This window comes from Canis lupus, chromosome 3, assembly GCF_048164855.1.
Source record: "Canis lupus baileyi chromosome 3, mCanLup2.hap1, whole genome shotgun sequence".
Taxonomy (NCBI): Eukaryota; Metazoa; Chordata; class Mammalia; order Carnivora; family Canidae; genus Canis; species Canis lupus.
In genome coordinates this window covers 2,337,341-2,352,651 of record NC_132840.1, presented here as the reverse complement: position 1 = coordinate 2,352,651, position 15,311 = coordinate 2,337,341, and the positions used below count along the sequence as shown (strand labels likewise).

The following is a 15,311-nucleotide window of genomic DNA, read 5'->3' as shown; positions in this document are numbered from 1 at the left end:
GTTAATAACATTTTACATATAATGTTGGTAAGCCTCAGAAAGTTTCAGTGATTTACCCAAGATCTCGTGACTGATAATCTCAGATCAAAATAAATTCTCATCTGCATAACCTCAGAGTTCATGTTCTAAAACATACAGTCCTATGCTTTCCATAACAAAGTGCTGAAAAATATGAGGGAGGGGGCAACCTTCAACTCCTTTACAAAAACATGTCATGTCATCTTTGTTTATATTCTTTGCCAAATTTTTATAAGCACATTACAATATAGAATGATAATTTCATGTTATTTTTCAAATTTAAGGATTGTTATAAACATTTTATGTTGCTACAGAATTTATATAGCACAGTTTTTAACATCTGCTTAACATTGTATGCCTTTGATCTGTGTAACCTTCACACTAATTTAATATTTCCCAACTGTTGCATGTTTAAATTGCTTGGCTTTTTCAAAATATCATACAAAAAAGGGAACATCTTACTCTAAAAATCTGAGGTATCTGGAGAAAGGAAAATTTATAATTTCCTTAGAATAAGTTCTTAGTTTCAAAAATACTAAATCAAGGTGTATAAATAAGCTGATTGGTTCCTGGTACATTTAACTCACCAGCTTTATAATCACATTGTAATATTTTACAAAAGCATGAGAGATATATGAGAAATCTCGTTTTTCCAAATCCAGACCATTGTTTGTATGTCTGTCTTTCTATTTACCTATCTGTCATCCATCTATCTATCATCACCTCTCATAAGCTATAGTCACAAAGGAAGGGAGATGCACATTTTTGAACCCTAGAGAGTCTAAAGAGTTTTCTGACGATTTGCTTTCTCCTTTGTGATATATCTGTGCAAGTTGGACATTATTGCAGTTACTCTACTGAAGCTATTATTTAGGGATAAGTTGGGCATTTCTGGTAATATATTCTTTACCCCTCATTCATGGTAGCATATAGTACCAATCTCATGGTTAGCAGAAATTGTGGGTACAATATATGGTGCCGAAAAGGAATTTATCCTGGGTGAATTTGTATCATTTAATCTCATAAATGAGAGGCTTTTTTTTTTCCGCAGATAGTAAAATGATAATTGCACATTGAATTGGCAAGAGTTTTGGGGAATGACAAAGCTAGTGGTTTCATAACTAGGATAATGTGTTCAACAAGTCTTATTCAAAAGCGGAGTCTAGCACAGCACTTTATATCAACTGCAATCTTTGAACAGCACAATCTGGGAGACCCGCAAAGAGTGAATTACAGTAATCAGCCTTCAAAATGACAAAGGAGTTAATCAGCAGCTCCTTGCCTTTCTCGTGAAGCCTCTCAATCTGGTGATATCACAGAAATTATAAAAAGAAGTCTTCATGACGGATACAAAATGCTTCTCAAATGATAACACCAAAGACAATGGTAAACACACACACACACACACACACACACCTACAAGTTTTAAATTTTTGAGACGACTGAAACTGGATTCTAATCAGAAGTACTCCCTGGATAATGAGACAGAAGGAACAGCTGTTTAGCACGTAGGAAGACCTTAAGGCCAGCCTAGGACTTAAAATTTTAAACTACTGCAACAGGGAAATCTCCATTTGATTGAATAAAGTTAAGGTAAAAGCATGTCTTTTAAATACAGGAGAGTCTACTCACAGTAGGTTAATGAATGCCATTTACAGGACCAGTCAATTCCCTCTTTCCCTCCTTAGTTATCCTACTGGGGTTCACCTCCCAACTTACACACTCCCACCCCACTCTCCACGGACAAGTTCAAAATCCCCCATTGAATTAAATTCATGGAGAATGATTTGTTTTCATTCATTCTCATGAAATTTCTGATTAGATTAGATTTTCAAAATGAAGTTCCAGGGAAACTCTTCTAAAATATGACTGCTTATGTTCCCCTTTCTGAATTTACCGTTAACGGTATTGAGAAGCCAGCAGAATAGGCTCATCCTCCTAAACACCAACTATGTTTTTGTTTTGCTTTCCTTTGATTCTCTTTTACACTTTAGGGGCTCCTATTTTCAAGGAAAAAAACCTTGTCCCAAGGATGCCCCATGATTTATCCAAGGGTAACTCGGAGAGGATCTAAGTATAAATACTAGGACCGTTACTGAGTTGGAAATTTATAAACGTCAAAGACAAAAGATGTAATATTTTTTAATTGTATCAACTCCAAGTCAATCCTGACATTATTACCATGTTTAATCAGCTAAGCTGATTTTCTTTTTTTGTGAGGCTATTTATCAAATGCCTACATCAGAGAGTTTCACTGACTGCCCCAGAAGAAAGCATTTTGTCATACTGCTTGCCATAAAATTGAAAACTCTAATTTGTTGCCAAGCTGATATAATGGAAGTTTAAACATAATATTTAAGCTTCCAAGAACATTACTGGGCATTGAAAATGTGTAACTATGATCATTTGGGAAGACATGAGTGTTAATTTTGCTTCACTCTGGTGAAAAAAGACGGAGACAATTCTTGTCTTGAGGAGTGGGAAGTTGTTTAAAATCCGCACCATCGAAGGTGTTTTAACTTGGTTCATTTTAGCAGAAAGGGTGTAGGCATCTCCTGTCTGCTGTTTTAAAATGAAAGTTGGAAATGGATAAAAAATGCTATTTAACTGAGGATTTCAGTAACTTTTTACATAGGTCAAAATTTTTGACTTCTCGAATCCGAGAGGAAGAATAACACAGTATCTTCTGCTCTGCTCTGTGCGAGGTGGTATTTGATAGCAAACAATACTTTTAAAGTAAGGAAGTTCTTTCTTTTTTTCTATAAAATAAACAGCCTAAAGCATGGGAGAACATGTGAGCCAAAGCAAATAATTCAGGGAAGAAATAGAGGCAACTTTTAAGGAAATTTTAAGTTTCAGTATCAGGAGTTTATCATCGTATTGCACCATCTACGCAGGTGAAATGATCTGCCTTTGAACAGGAATTTTAAAAAATACTTTAGTGGCATGTATACATATGCCCTAACATGAGGAGAAAAATGGGAGGGCCAAGGGCACTTGAGGTTTTTTCTAGCCTGCTTTTATGGCTATAAGGTAGCTGGGAAAATGTTCCAGAAATTCTTACTTGAATTTTCTAATGAGTCATTCATTGCTAGTTGTAAGGTTGAGACTAGAGGCAGCTCAGGAAGCAAGAGCTGTTCATTATACAGTTTGTGCTGAAGCCAATGAAGTGCGCCACGTGCCCTAAAGACAACTTGGAGAGACTCCTTGCTTCCCTTAGAAATCAGAAAACCCACGCCCAGTGTTGTGTAAGAAAAGAGAAAGTGTGAAGAGTTCCATGTGCAACTTTCCAGCTGGGTCATCATGAGCAACTTCACTTAACTGGATACCTGTTCTCTTTTTACCGATGGGGAAGCACATACCTGCCCTGCCATGTCCAAGGGAAGTCCTCTGGGCAAGAATGTGTTATTGCACTCAAGACTTTGAACTGTGGATGTCTATGTAGGAGTGACAGGCTGGAAACATGTTTGGCCTTTGGATAATGAGCCAGTATCCTAATTATATTTTTTAGGTTCTTGGCAGGAAAAGGATCATTGAGGAGAGTTTAATGAAGGAAACATTGACAAATCTTGGCCAGATTAAGAGAGACCATCAATGGATAGAGATGCATCCTAGGGCTAGCAGCAGCAGAAGTGCCATCATCACCCCTAGGCTTGAGAACAAGGGATTGGGGTAGCTAGTGGACACTAGAGTTTTGCTCTAGCAACATCTGAAGGTCCTAACCATAAGGTGGCCTAACATATGACTGGGGTCTGTGGGGAGTCCAGAACCTCAGTCTGCTGCATCCTCACAGTCTTCTAGGGTAATGTATGTTGGTTGAGTCTAATGTAGAGACAGAAAGTAAGGGAGTTCACGGGTGCTTGGGTGGCTCAGTCAGTTGAGTGTCCAACTCTTGATTTCATCTCAGCTCAAGGTCTGGGAGTCTTGAGATTGAACTCCTTGTCAGGCTCCCTGCTCAGGTGGGGGGAGTCTGCTTGGTATTCTCTCCCTCCCTCTGCCTTTGCCCCTTCCCCTATTCCTGCTCTCTCTCTCTCTCTAATGAATAAGTATACAAAGAAAGAAGAAAGAAAGAAAGAAAGAAAGAAAGAAAGAAAGAAAGAAAGAAAGAAAGAAAGAGAGAGAAAGAATTCATTAAGGCAGTCCCTAAAAGGTCACTCTTCCATGTCAAGAGTAGGTGGAAAAGGCTGGAAAGTGCATCTGCAGGGGAAATTGGAGAATTCTTAGCACTCTATCATTCAGGTAAACATTAAATGAATTCTGGTTGGGAAGGAAAATAGCATCGTTGAGTAACTAGTGTATGCCAAGGACTTTGCGTGAGTTATCTCACACACTCTTAGCATATCCACAGTGGAAGCCTGGTTACTGTTTCCATTTGGCAGGGCAAGATGTTGAGTCATGATGAGTTTAATAACTTGTTCGTGGTCACAAAGCTAGTCAGTGTGAGAATAACATGAGAAACCAAACTTGCTTGACTTCAACATGAAGCAGCATTATAAGGGGACTCAAGTCTGTCAATAGATTTGCATATTAGGTAGTAGGAAGCTGTAGACCTCGATGATGCAAAGCATAAACATTTCTGTAATGAGACCTGTGGAGCTGTTCTTGTCCCATTTAATCAAGTCCATCATAATGCTGCTCTCATATTTTGATATAAGTCATAGTCATTAAACCCTGATATGCTATTGTAACTGAGCCTCAGAGCTGTTTTAATTCCAAGTTGTCTGAGAGACATCACAGGTTTTTGTTTTTTGCTTTTTTTTTTAACCTAATCCTCTCACAGTACATTTTTTTTTTTAATGATGAGAATAATGCATATCACACTTTCTTGGGTCTGAGGAAATTGTAAAAATTCTTCCTCTGAAATAACCTGAAAGGACTCATGTGTAGACTTCAACCCATCTGCTTATTTGAAAACAAAACAAAACAAAACTGCTACACTCCTTGGGGGATTATATCAGTTTCCTCTGATTATTAGATGTTATGTGCCAAATTCCAAGGTCCAATGGATGGCTTTAATTCATGATGACCTTGGAATGTGATGGTGCCTAAACTTTACAAACACTCCTGTAAATATCACAGGAGTAAAACAATTTTCAAATCCTCGTTGAATTGGGCCCATAATGAGGATGCTCTGAGTTATGCAATACATATCCATAGCAGAGTAGCCCTATTGGCATCTCATCGTGCTAATGACGAGGTTTTGTTGTTATTGTTGGTTTTTGCTCATGTTTGTTTTCCCTCACAGGACTTTAAGTCTGGATGATTATTATATTTTTTGTTTTCTCTTAACTCTGTTTTTGTTTAGAGTCCTATAAGTATGGTCTGTTGAGTCATATTTTGATATGATCAAGTACTGAAACAAGCCATTTGACTGAAAGATATTATGTTACCATCGATATTTCCTAACAAGCAGGGTTATATGGTTATTGCTCCCAGAATGAGAATCTCAGATGTAAAAGTGGTGTCAAGGTGTAATAAAGGACATCGGAACTCAGCTCTTCCTGGAGCCTGCCCACTGTCTGGGTGGATTAGATTTCTCCGGGAACCCTTGTGCCCCACCTGCTACTCAAGTGATTCAGGGACTTGAACTCCTTGCAAACCTTTTACAGACAGATGATTTAATTAGAGCATCAGAGTAAAACAAAACCAGAACAAAAGAAACCCCAACCGGGATACCAGCATTGCTTCAGAAATGGCCAAGGGAGTGGCTCATCTACAATTTGAAATGAACAACTCTGATGTCCCTGAGGTTATCAGTGAGGGGGGAATTATCTTCAACCCAGACAGTTTTCTTTAATTTGGGCCAGAGATGTAACACACATTCATTTAACAGGAATTTTTTTGGCTGGTCACCGTACTTCTTGTTATGGGCAATACGGTGGTGGGAGGTGCATGTTATGAGAAAGAGTTAAGTAAAACTGCAGGACACAGAAAAAATAATCGCTGTAAAATATCACGTTGTTCTTTGAAATGGGAAAACTGAAATAACTGCAATATCCATTGTTATGGGAAAGCTTAAGTTACTGATAGCGTATTCACAAATGAACATTCTACAGCCGTGTGAAGTCACGGGTTGGATGTCTACATGCTGACCAAAAAAAAAAAAAAAAAAAAAAAAAAAAAATCTCAAAGATTTCCATTCTGTGATAAAAGAGAGTCGTAGAGCAGTGCCTATATCATGGCCACGTCTGTGGTTAAATGTTCATATGTACCTTTGTGTGCATGTTCCCGTAATGGCTTTGGAAATGTACCCATCCAAATGTTAGCAAAATTTATCCATAAAGAGATGTGAGAGTAGGGAGAGGGCTAAATAGAATTTTTTTAAAAAAATAACTTCAAAAGTATGTATCCAAATTTTGAGTCTTTAACAAGAATAATAAATTGCTGGTGAAACACATAAAGCAGCAGATGGATGAAACCCTGAAAATACTGCAAAAGAAAAAAAAACACGAACATTTTTGTGCTGATAATATTATGTTATTTTGTATGATTTTATGTTTTACCTCCTTTTTCTTCTCTCCGTCTTTTCATTTTTCTCCTAAATTATTACTTTTACAATATAGAAAATATAACAATTAAAATGTAAGTGTGACTGAACAGCACCTTAGTATATAGACATTTGCCTGTATTAATTCTGATCGGTGTTTTATTCATCTGAGTTGATCCTAATAATGCATCTATTTCTTCCATCTCTCTGATGTATTTGTGAGCTTCAGAATAATTTATCTTTGACCTCAGAGCCTTCAAGCTATTTATGTATTTACTCCTCTTGTAGGGGAGTTGGAGTCTGTGATAAATTGTAAGATTCTTTCACTTCCAGGGTTTTCCTGGGTAGATGAGGCTATGTTATGATTTATACTTTAATTTGGTAGGCAAGAGTATGCCATTCAGTTTACTTTCTAATGTATATTTTTGCAAGTTCTCTTTTTTTATACACTATAAAATGTATTTTTGCAAGTTAGCCACTAATGTCTGTGACTAACATCTTTCTCGGTGTTGGCATCACAGATGCACACCAGCTAACAGGCAAAAGAAAATAAAATTATCCCAGTGGGGACTTGACGTGTGCACGTGTATGTGTGTGTGAGAGAGAGTCACACATTCATGTCGAAAGAGCCGTCTGTCTGAAAGTCCTTCTCCCATTTTTCGCCCTCAGCGATTATAAAAACTGCCCTTCCCAACATGGACAGAGAAGCCAAGGAGGAGTACCTGGTTGTTATCCAAGCCAAGGATATGGGTGGACACTCCGGGGGCCTGTCTGGGACCACAACACTCACAGTGACCCTTACGGACGTTAACGATAATCCTCCAAAATTTGCCCAAAGTAAGTGAGTTCCCTGCACTGGGTGCAAATCTCTAAGTCTGATGTTTTCATTTGAACTTACGTTCTAATTTTCAGCCACATCCAAAAAAAAATGGATAGCAGTCATTGCATGCTTACTATATGCAAGGTATGCCAATTTATATGTAGATATGAAACAATCCACTCTCCTGTCCTTTTGGTATTAGATGTATCCCCACTTTACAGACTCCAAAGAAGTCGGGAAAATTTCCAGATAGTAAATGTGTAAATAATGGAACTATTTACTATACATCGTATAAAGGAAACCAAAATCTGTAGTGCTGGAGGTGGGGGAAGCAGATACGCAGTATACTTGCTGCAAAAACAAGCAGTTCTCCTTCCTGGGACTTCCTGGGACTCCTCCCTCAGCCATCAGGAGTCACTGACCTTACTCATCCCTATGAAAGCCATGCTCTACCTCAGAAGCAGCTCAACAGAATTGTAGGCATCCACCATCCATGAATCAGGGAAACAAGTATTTTCCAACTTATTTTGTGCTCTCACAGTACATGTTCCCTTTCTTGTGAACACTTATCCAAATAACCTGACTTAGATGATTTGGGAGGACCTTTCCGGCCCGGAGACTCTTTAGTTGAGATATGAACGATGAATATGAATTGGCTGGAACTAGGTGAAACCAGGGGCGTGGGGGTGGACCCTGCAACTGGAGGAAGAGGATGTTGAAAAGCCCTGTGGAAGAAGGATGCATGGCCCTAGATGAGAATTAAGAGAATCTTACTATAATTGGAGTCTAGAGAGTCAGGTTAGGCAGGGGTTAGCTAGGCTTGGATTTGTAGGCCCTTTTAAGTACCATGATCTTTTTCCGAAGGTCACTGGGAAGCCATAGTGGTTTTACATTGTAGGGGAAGTAATAACGTTGGATTCCAGGGCAATCGGAGAAAATGAAATTGGGCGCCCTTCTTCCAACGTGTTCCCCACACTGCAGCCGCTTAAAGGATGTTCATAAGCATTCGTGTAAAAAGTGAAATCAGAGCTAGCGAGCAAGGGTGGGCTCAGTGGACCTGGAGAAAGTATACGGGTGTGACAGACACTTAAGAGTTAATGATTACCAAAAATTCAAGGATACCTTGCATCTTTCAATTGAGGAAGTGAGTTATCACACTTCTGCCTTAAGAGGTTACATACAGGCTGATGCTCTTTGCTGGGATAAGGAAGCCATAGGAGGAGCTGTTTTTGAAGAGAGAAGAGAGGGAGAGGGAAGGAGACGGAGGGAGGGGGAAGGGGAGACATATGCAGGACTTGAAAATGGCACATTTGAGGTATCTTTGAGGATTTATCTACAGAAAGAAATTCCAGGGTAGAAAGAACAGGAAGGATTCATTTTCATTAGTAATTTTAGAATTTTCACTTCTGGCCATGCATAAATCAGGTAACAAGGCCACCCTTTTTAACCAAATTATTGTTAACGGGGAGCACTATTTCTCCTGTCCCTTCCTCGGTTCTTTTATTTGCTTTTCAGTGGCCATTACAGTTCAGGCTCTAGTATGCAACTCTTCTTTCTCAGAGAATGATTGTTTCAATTCAGCAGTGGCAGGTGAGTTCCAAAAATGTCCCCTTTCTTAAGGATAATAACTATTAACTATGATCACACTGATAGAGATGATGAGTGAGCAGAATAGGAATGGATAAACGTTCCATTTGCTTGGCTTCCCAAGGCTCCCTGATGTAGGACTAGCAGTAAGGTGAAGCCCCTTGCTGGCTTATTTACTTAATAAGCATACCTAGAGGGATCGTCTCAGACCTTACCTGGGATATAAAGTTTGAAGGAAATAGAATCATTATGCCAATTATGAGAGAATTGGGAGACTTGCGTTTGACATGAGGATTTTCAGTGTCTACCTTACGGTGAAACTATTTGGAAAACATGTTTGTTCCCCAGTCCCATAATTTCATGATTCTGAGACATTTTTATTTCATCATTAAATAAAAGTCTGTTAGTGCTACAAGAAAATCTCACCCATCATCTGAAATAATCTTGTTAGATCGGGTAAAATGAGCCTTAGTTTGTCCAAGGGACTCAGTGATTGAGTTCCAACTACAATTAGGTAATGTTCTCCAGACTGAATTTTTCCTTTTGGTTTATAGCTCATCGAATATTTATCTTTTTTTCCCCTTGTTTTGGTTGCCATGGGACTGAAACTTCCTGGTTGTCTGGAGTTTGGGTTCCCCAGAAACAGGCACTGAGACAAGAATTTGATTATTAAGTAGGTTATCTTGGAGATGATCCCAAGACTTGCCAGTAGCGAGGTGAGCTGTGTGAGGCGGAAGGACAGAGAGCCAATAATGTGCATTATCAAGGCAGCCAGGACGGTGGGGAACTGGAGCTTTATCCTGTTGGGGAAACTCTGAAACCCTGTGAGTAAGCAAAAGAGAAGGAATAGCTCCATGTTACCCTATCAGAGAGGGAAGGAGCCTGGGATTTTTACCTCCTAAGTTGTGTGAGTCATTGAGGGCTGCTTCTGTGGGGACATTCATTTTCTGGTAGTTCTGGCCTGACAGGCGGTGGGTGAAATGGGTTCTGAAGTCCAGAAAAAAAGCCTCAGGCAAAGCAATGCGGGATTTGGCAGTTAGATGTAGGGCAGGTGTGTACTGAAGGGGTGATGGCCAGGGGTTATGGTTGCCTCCCTCCCCCCGTGAAATGAGTGACACCAATGCTCCAACTAAAGCCGTTTGAGTAAAAATGGGACTAATACCACTAATTAGACACGTTTCACTGGACCCATGGGAGAATAAGCGTATACTGTAATTGTGTTTTGCCTAGAGAGTTTTGGAGGTAGGATTTCTGGTCTTCAGAGCGATGAGGACTTTAGTAACAGGAGGGCTGTTTCATGTGTCTGAACAGCTTGCTGCAGGGCACAGCAGAAGTTTAGTAATTGGATTTTATCAAAAATGGTCTACAAGTCTGTAAATATAAAGGTAACTTCAAAAGTGACTTTCAGTGTGGTGCACATTGCATCTCTCTGTGCTGAAATTAGCTTAATATTTTATGTTGGGCAACAATGAATATCCCCACAGGCAGCCAATGTGATTATACAGCAAATGGGACAGAACATTCCACGTAGACTTTCTAATATCCTGATATAACTCTGCTCCAAATGTATGTTTGGTAAACATATGATTGAATAAGCTTCATATCTCAGAAGAATCTCAAAGGGAGGTCACTTCTTCTTCTGGGAACTCTTTGTCTCTGATTCATGTAAAGGACTGTACATTTTGCAGCAAAAGGGATTCTTTTGTCTTTTCCGTCCCTGTATTCTTGATATCGATAGGCTTGCTCAGAGCAAAGAAAGGGCCCGATAAGTATTTGCTTAAATGGATTAGTGGTTGAATGGAATGTATGCGATGCTCAGTGCTTCTTTCCTTTCCTAAGGTCTATATCACTTCTCAGTACCCGAAGACGTGGTTCTTGGCACTGCCATAGGGAGGGTAAAAGCCAACGACCAGGACATTGGTGAAAATGCACAGTCATCCTACGACATCATCGACGGAGATGGCACAGCACTCTTTGAAATCACTTCTGACGCCCAGGCTCAGGATGGCATTATAAGGCTAAGAAAGGTAAGCTGAGGAAGGGTGTGTCCATCCCCCGAATACCTTTATGAAACTTGAGTTATGAAGTTTGCAGGAGCTGGGTAGCCTTCCTGACATGATCTTAGGGCTGACCGACGTTCAATTTCCTTAACTGTGAAAAAGTCGAGTCTTTTCTGCACCTCATACCCTTGGCCCCACTTCCTATTTCAGCTGAAGCTGTGCCAGCCTGTTACCAGGCTGTTGGCAGCTTCCCGTCTCACCCATTATTTCTCTCTCCTCATCTGGTCCTAGTGTTCTTCCCTAAGCCAACGGAATTTGCTCCGTTCCTTGCCAGAGTGCTCCAGGCACAAAGGGAAGTCAACACTCAGAAGGGGAACTTCAAGCAACGAGGGGCATAGATAGGGAATTTGTATTCTTCGAAGACATTATTCAGAGGCATATTTTCTAAGGTTCTTAAGAGGCCAGTAGGAGGAGGACTCAGTTGCCCACAGAGGTGGCAAGTCCAATGGCTTTTAATCCTTCTCCTATAACTCTCCCCCTTCCTGCACGCCTGCTTCCTAGAATAGCTCCACACCGAAGATCCCGGAGTTTTTCGTGCAGGCCCTGCTTCCCGGTAAACTCAAGGATAGAGGACGCAGTCTGCCTCGGCTGCTCTGGCCAGCTCTAGCGCGGGAAGGGCAGGGCCAACCCTGCTTCCATCGCATGCTCCGAACCACACGTCAAAAGTCTGAGCGTTATGGTAAATGCGGCTCCTCTTTGCCGTGCTCCTGGGTGTGGGGCTTCCGTCGGAGAAAGAACTATCTCCATGAATAGAACAGATAATGTACAGCGATTTGCATCTACTTTTGCCAGCAGCCATTTCTTTTGTGATAGATGTGAAAAATTCTGCACAGCATTTTCCATATTTATCTATCATCATGACATACACATTCCTAAAAAATGTGTAGAACGCGTTTCATTATTTTATGGGCACTGGCATTTGCAAGGAAAATGTCCTTTAAAAAGAAAAGAAAATGCCCTTGTATCCTCATCATGAGTATCTTTTTCGATATTGCTCTTCATATCTTTTCCATGAAAAACTACCAGTTAATTTCAATTAAATTGTTGGTTCGTGAATAAGAAGATAGATGGCACAGCACGCTCCCGGGAGCCAACAATTCTTCGGTCTCTTTGGCTCAGCATTGCAGTCACATGATTCCAAGCTTCCTGTCTAGTCCTCTCTGTCATGTCGCACAGGAATGTGCTCCCAGTGCTCATGCTCTTTAAATCCCCCATCGGAGACATAGTGACAATGGGAACCTTGAGTTTTCTGGGTGTACTTTTGTGTGCAAAATCAACTGTTTTAAGTGGATTTTGAGGGGGGAAGATGGCCGCCTTTACTTTGACTCTGCGCACAGGAACACCAGCTTCCTGCCCGGCTTGAGTTTAGGTTAAGAGTTGCAAAGCATTTAAAAACTCATGTTTAAAATAGAGTACAGTATAATTATACGTGAGTCAATTATTGAATAACCCAGAGCCACATTTTCCTTGGTTAATGATTCCTAATGTCATTTTTATTGTTATTATTAACTGCCATCCTTTGCTACCATAAGGTGCTTTTATAAACTGAAGCAATTAGCCGTGTGTTGTAGTTCGATTCACTGTTATTCATAAATATGGAACTATATACTACATGTTTTGACACCAAGAAACCCATGTGTTTTACTGTAGAGAACAATGTGTAGGGAGTCCTATTTCTACGACCCGTGGGTCTTCTTTCTCGTCTGATAAAATCCTGAGGACCCGGGGATGTGTTTGGATACATTGTCATTATGCGGAGCTAAGAAATAAACAGAACATAATCTGCTATACTTAACAGTGTTTGTGAAGAATTCGAAATTGCAGGATTGTTACAGTAGGGGTGATTGGCAAATTATGAAAATGCTGATGTTGAATCCTCTATTCATGGGTACATGTGCCTAGTAATTTCAGAATAGACGGGGAGGTGAGTATCTGCCTTGTTTACTAGAAAATATTTCCCCAGAAAGCCAAGTCCCATTAGAACGGAATTCAAGTAGAAAAATCAACCCCCAATTTTGAAATAAGAAGACATATTTAAGCTTGTACAGGGGCTCTGAAAGAGTTCACTGATGCCAGGTTGTCTTGCGATTTAGTTTTTAAAAATCTGCATTGCAGATTGAAAGTCCCGTTTCTTAGGAGGAATTGCAGCGCCCGCCTAAAGGGTCTCTCCGAACCTTGACAGACGTTGATTCTTGAAAAGTGGCGTTTTACGGGTTGCCAAGAATTGCACCTTAAGGGTTCTGCTATGGGGCGGGGGGGGGGGCTTCTGAGTCTTGAGGGGAACTCTTTGCTTCCACCTGCGTCTGTTTACGTAGGTCGTTAGCTGAAGTCTCGGGGGCTTTTAAGGGATGAGGTATTAATATGTCAGAAATGTTGTCAGTAATGGTGCAATGAGGTCATTTCAAATTGCTCTTAAGTGGCTGGTGGAGGCAAGGCCCGCCCCGGTAGTCTATACGTGCAGCGCTCCCACCGCCCCGTCTTCTAAATATACACACAGATAACCCTGCATCTGTATACATATTTCTTTAGATGCCCACCTACTTCATAGCCCAGAACGTGTAATAGAGACCTTCGAAGAACGCCCTAAAAAATAAGAAGCCTCATTTTAGCCACATGATCAGTGGAGCCGCGGTGCTTTTCGACGCGGAATCAGAAAACCCTCTTTGTCGGGATTAGTGCTAAATGATGCTTTATAATGTCTCCTCGGACTAAACAATGATTATTTCTAGTTCCTTACATTTCACACACGGTTGCGGAAATGATAAAATATTCTTCTCAGATAGAGATTGTGTTCGATGCCGCCTTATCTCCCACCAGCAGAGGCCCGATTAACTGGCTGATTGGTATGCAGGTCATGCCGCCACTAGTAAAATTTTATTATGACTCTGAAGTGAAATTTTGATGGCACAATTCATGACTGTGAATATTTTGTGAATTCCAAGTGAAATGAGCAAAACAAAACAAAACAATAGGAGATTAGATTCACTGAGCTTGTATAATAAACAGATATCAATAAATGCCTGTAAAATTTACAGGTCGAATCTGAGGGAATGCAGAGTGATCCCATTAAGGCTCACAAATGGCCTTAAATGCACACAACTATCATCCATCAGCGTTAGACTCATTTGTTCTTGCTGCTGTGGTCATTAGCGAGGGGCATTCATCTCTGTCATTTCCTAACAGCCTCTGGACTTTGAGACCAAAAAGTCCTATACGCTGAAGGTAGAGGCCGCCAACGTCCACGTTGACCCACGTTTCAGCAGCAGGGGGCCCTTCAAAGACACGGCGACGGTCAAGATCGTCGTGGAGGATGCTGACGAGCCCCCGGTCTTCTCCTCCCCGACGTACCTCCTCGAGGTCCACGAGAACGCTGCTCTCAACTCCGTGATCGGCCAGGTGACGGCCCGGGACCCCGACATCACCTCCAGTCCCATCAGGTACTCCTTCCTCTTAGAGGCAGGCGGGCCGCCGCCGATGCCCAGCACATCCCTACAGGACGTGCTCGTGTGTGCATGCTGCGTGGCAGCCTGGGCGCCGTGGGGAGCAGGGCGCGGGTGTGCACGGGTGTGCAAGGGCGTGCAAGGGCGTGTGCGGGTGTGCACGGGCCGCGTGGTCATGCTCGCCTTCCACAGGCCGTGTGCAGCCCCAGGGCCACGGTGCCAGGGGAGCAAAGCTCCTGCAGCTCTCAGACTCACTGCGAGCGCACCCCTATATTATTTCTCTGTTTGGTGTTTGGTTTTAAAATTATTTTCTTATCAATTTATGGGCATTTCTGATAGGTCAACATATCTGGGTTGGTGACTTTTTCTGCCTTTAAACAAAAAAAAAAAAAAACCTTCTGTTTATGCTTCCCTTGCTCAGAATTTTTTTCCAAGATGAAATAGTCCTTTATTAAGACTTTTCTGCCTTTTTTTATAAATGAGGCTCAATTCTTTTTTTTTTTTTTTTTTCTGTTGAGCTGTGTACATCTTTTCTCTTTTGCCAGTCATCCACATGACAGTGTAGGTGCTTGAGCTCAACAGCTTTCTTCCGAAAGATCACTGAAAATCTATACCTTGTACCCTGGTCTCCAAGGGTGAAGTGTTGGCTAATGAGGTGCCTGAGTGTGGATTTCAAATGCCGTCTTAGAAATGTTTGTCAGGAGAGAGACAGAGAGATGATGGAATATAGTTTTAAAGGGTTGTCCATTTAATCTGTGAACCAAATGTCAGTTCATCCCAACCTATTGAATGGAGGCATTTCCAACTATTTTCATCAAGGAAACTCTGGACAAGTGAGTTTTCTGGAAGTTTTATTTATTCACTTCTTTTTTGTGTACTAAATCCCTGTTGCGAGTCCA

General features: G+C 41.0%; 1 protein-coding gene across 4 annotated transcripts in view; it reads left to right on the top strand.

Annotated features, from left to right (window-relative positions):
- LOC140626249 (cadherin-8) overlaps window positions 1-15,311 on the top strand; it is a 357,477-nt gene that overhangs the window by 186,537 nt on the left and 155,629 nt on the right. For all 4 annotated transcript variants that reach the window (XM_072813924.1, XM_072813911.1, XM_072813917.1 and 1 more), the window contains 3 exons: window positions 7,175-7,342; window positions 10,752-10,939; window positions 14,156-14,409. In XM_072813924.1, coding sequence (XP_072670025.1) covers window positions 7,175-7,342; window positions 10,752-10,939; window positions 14,156-14,409 — 610 coding nt within the window. The remainder of the gene's footprint in view (window positions 1-7,174; window positions 7,343-10,751; window positions 10,940-14,155; window positions 14,410-15,311) is intronic.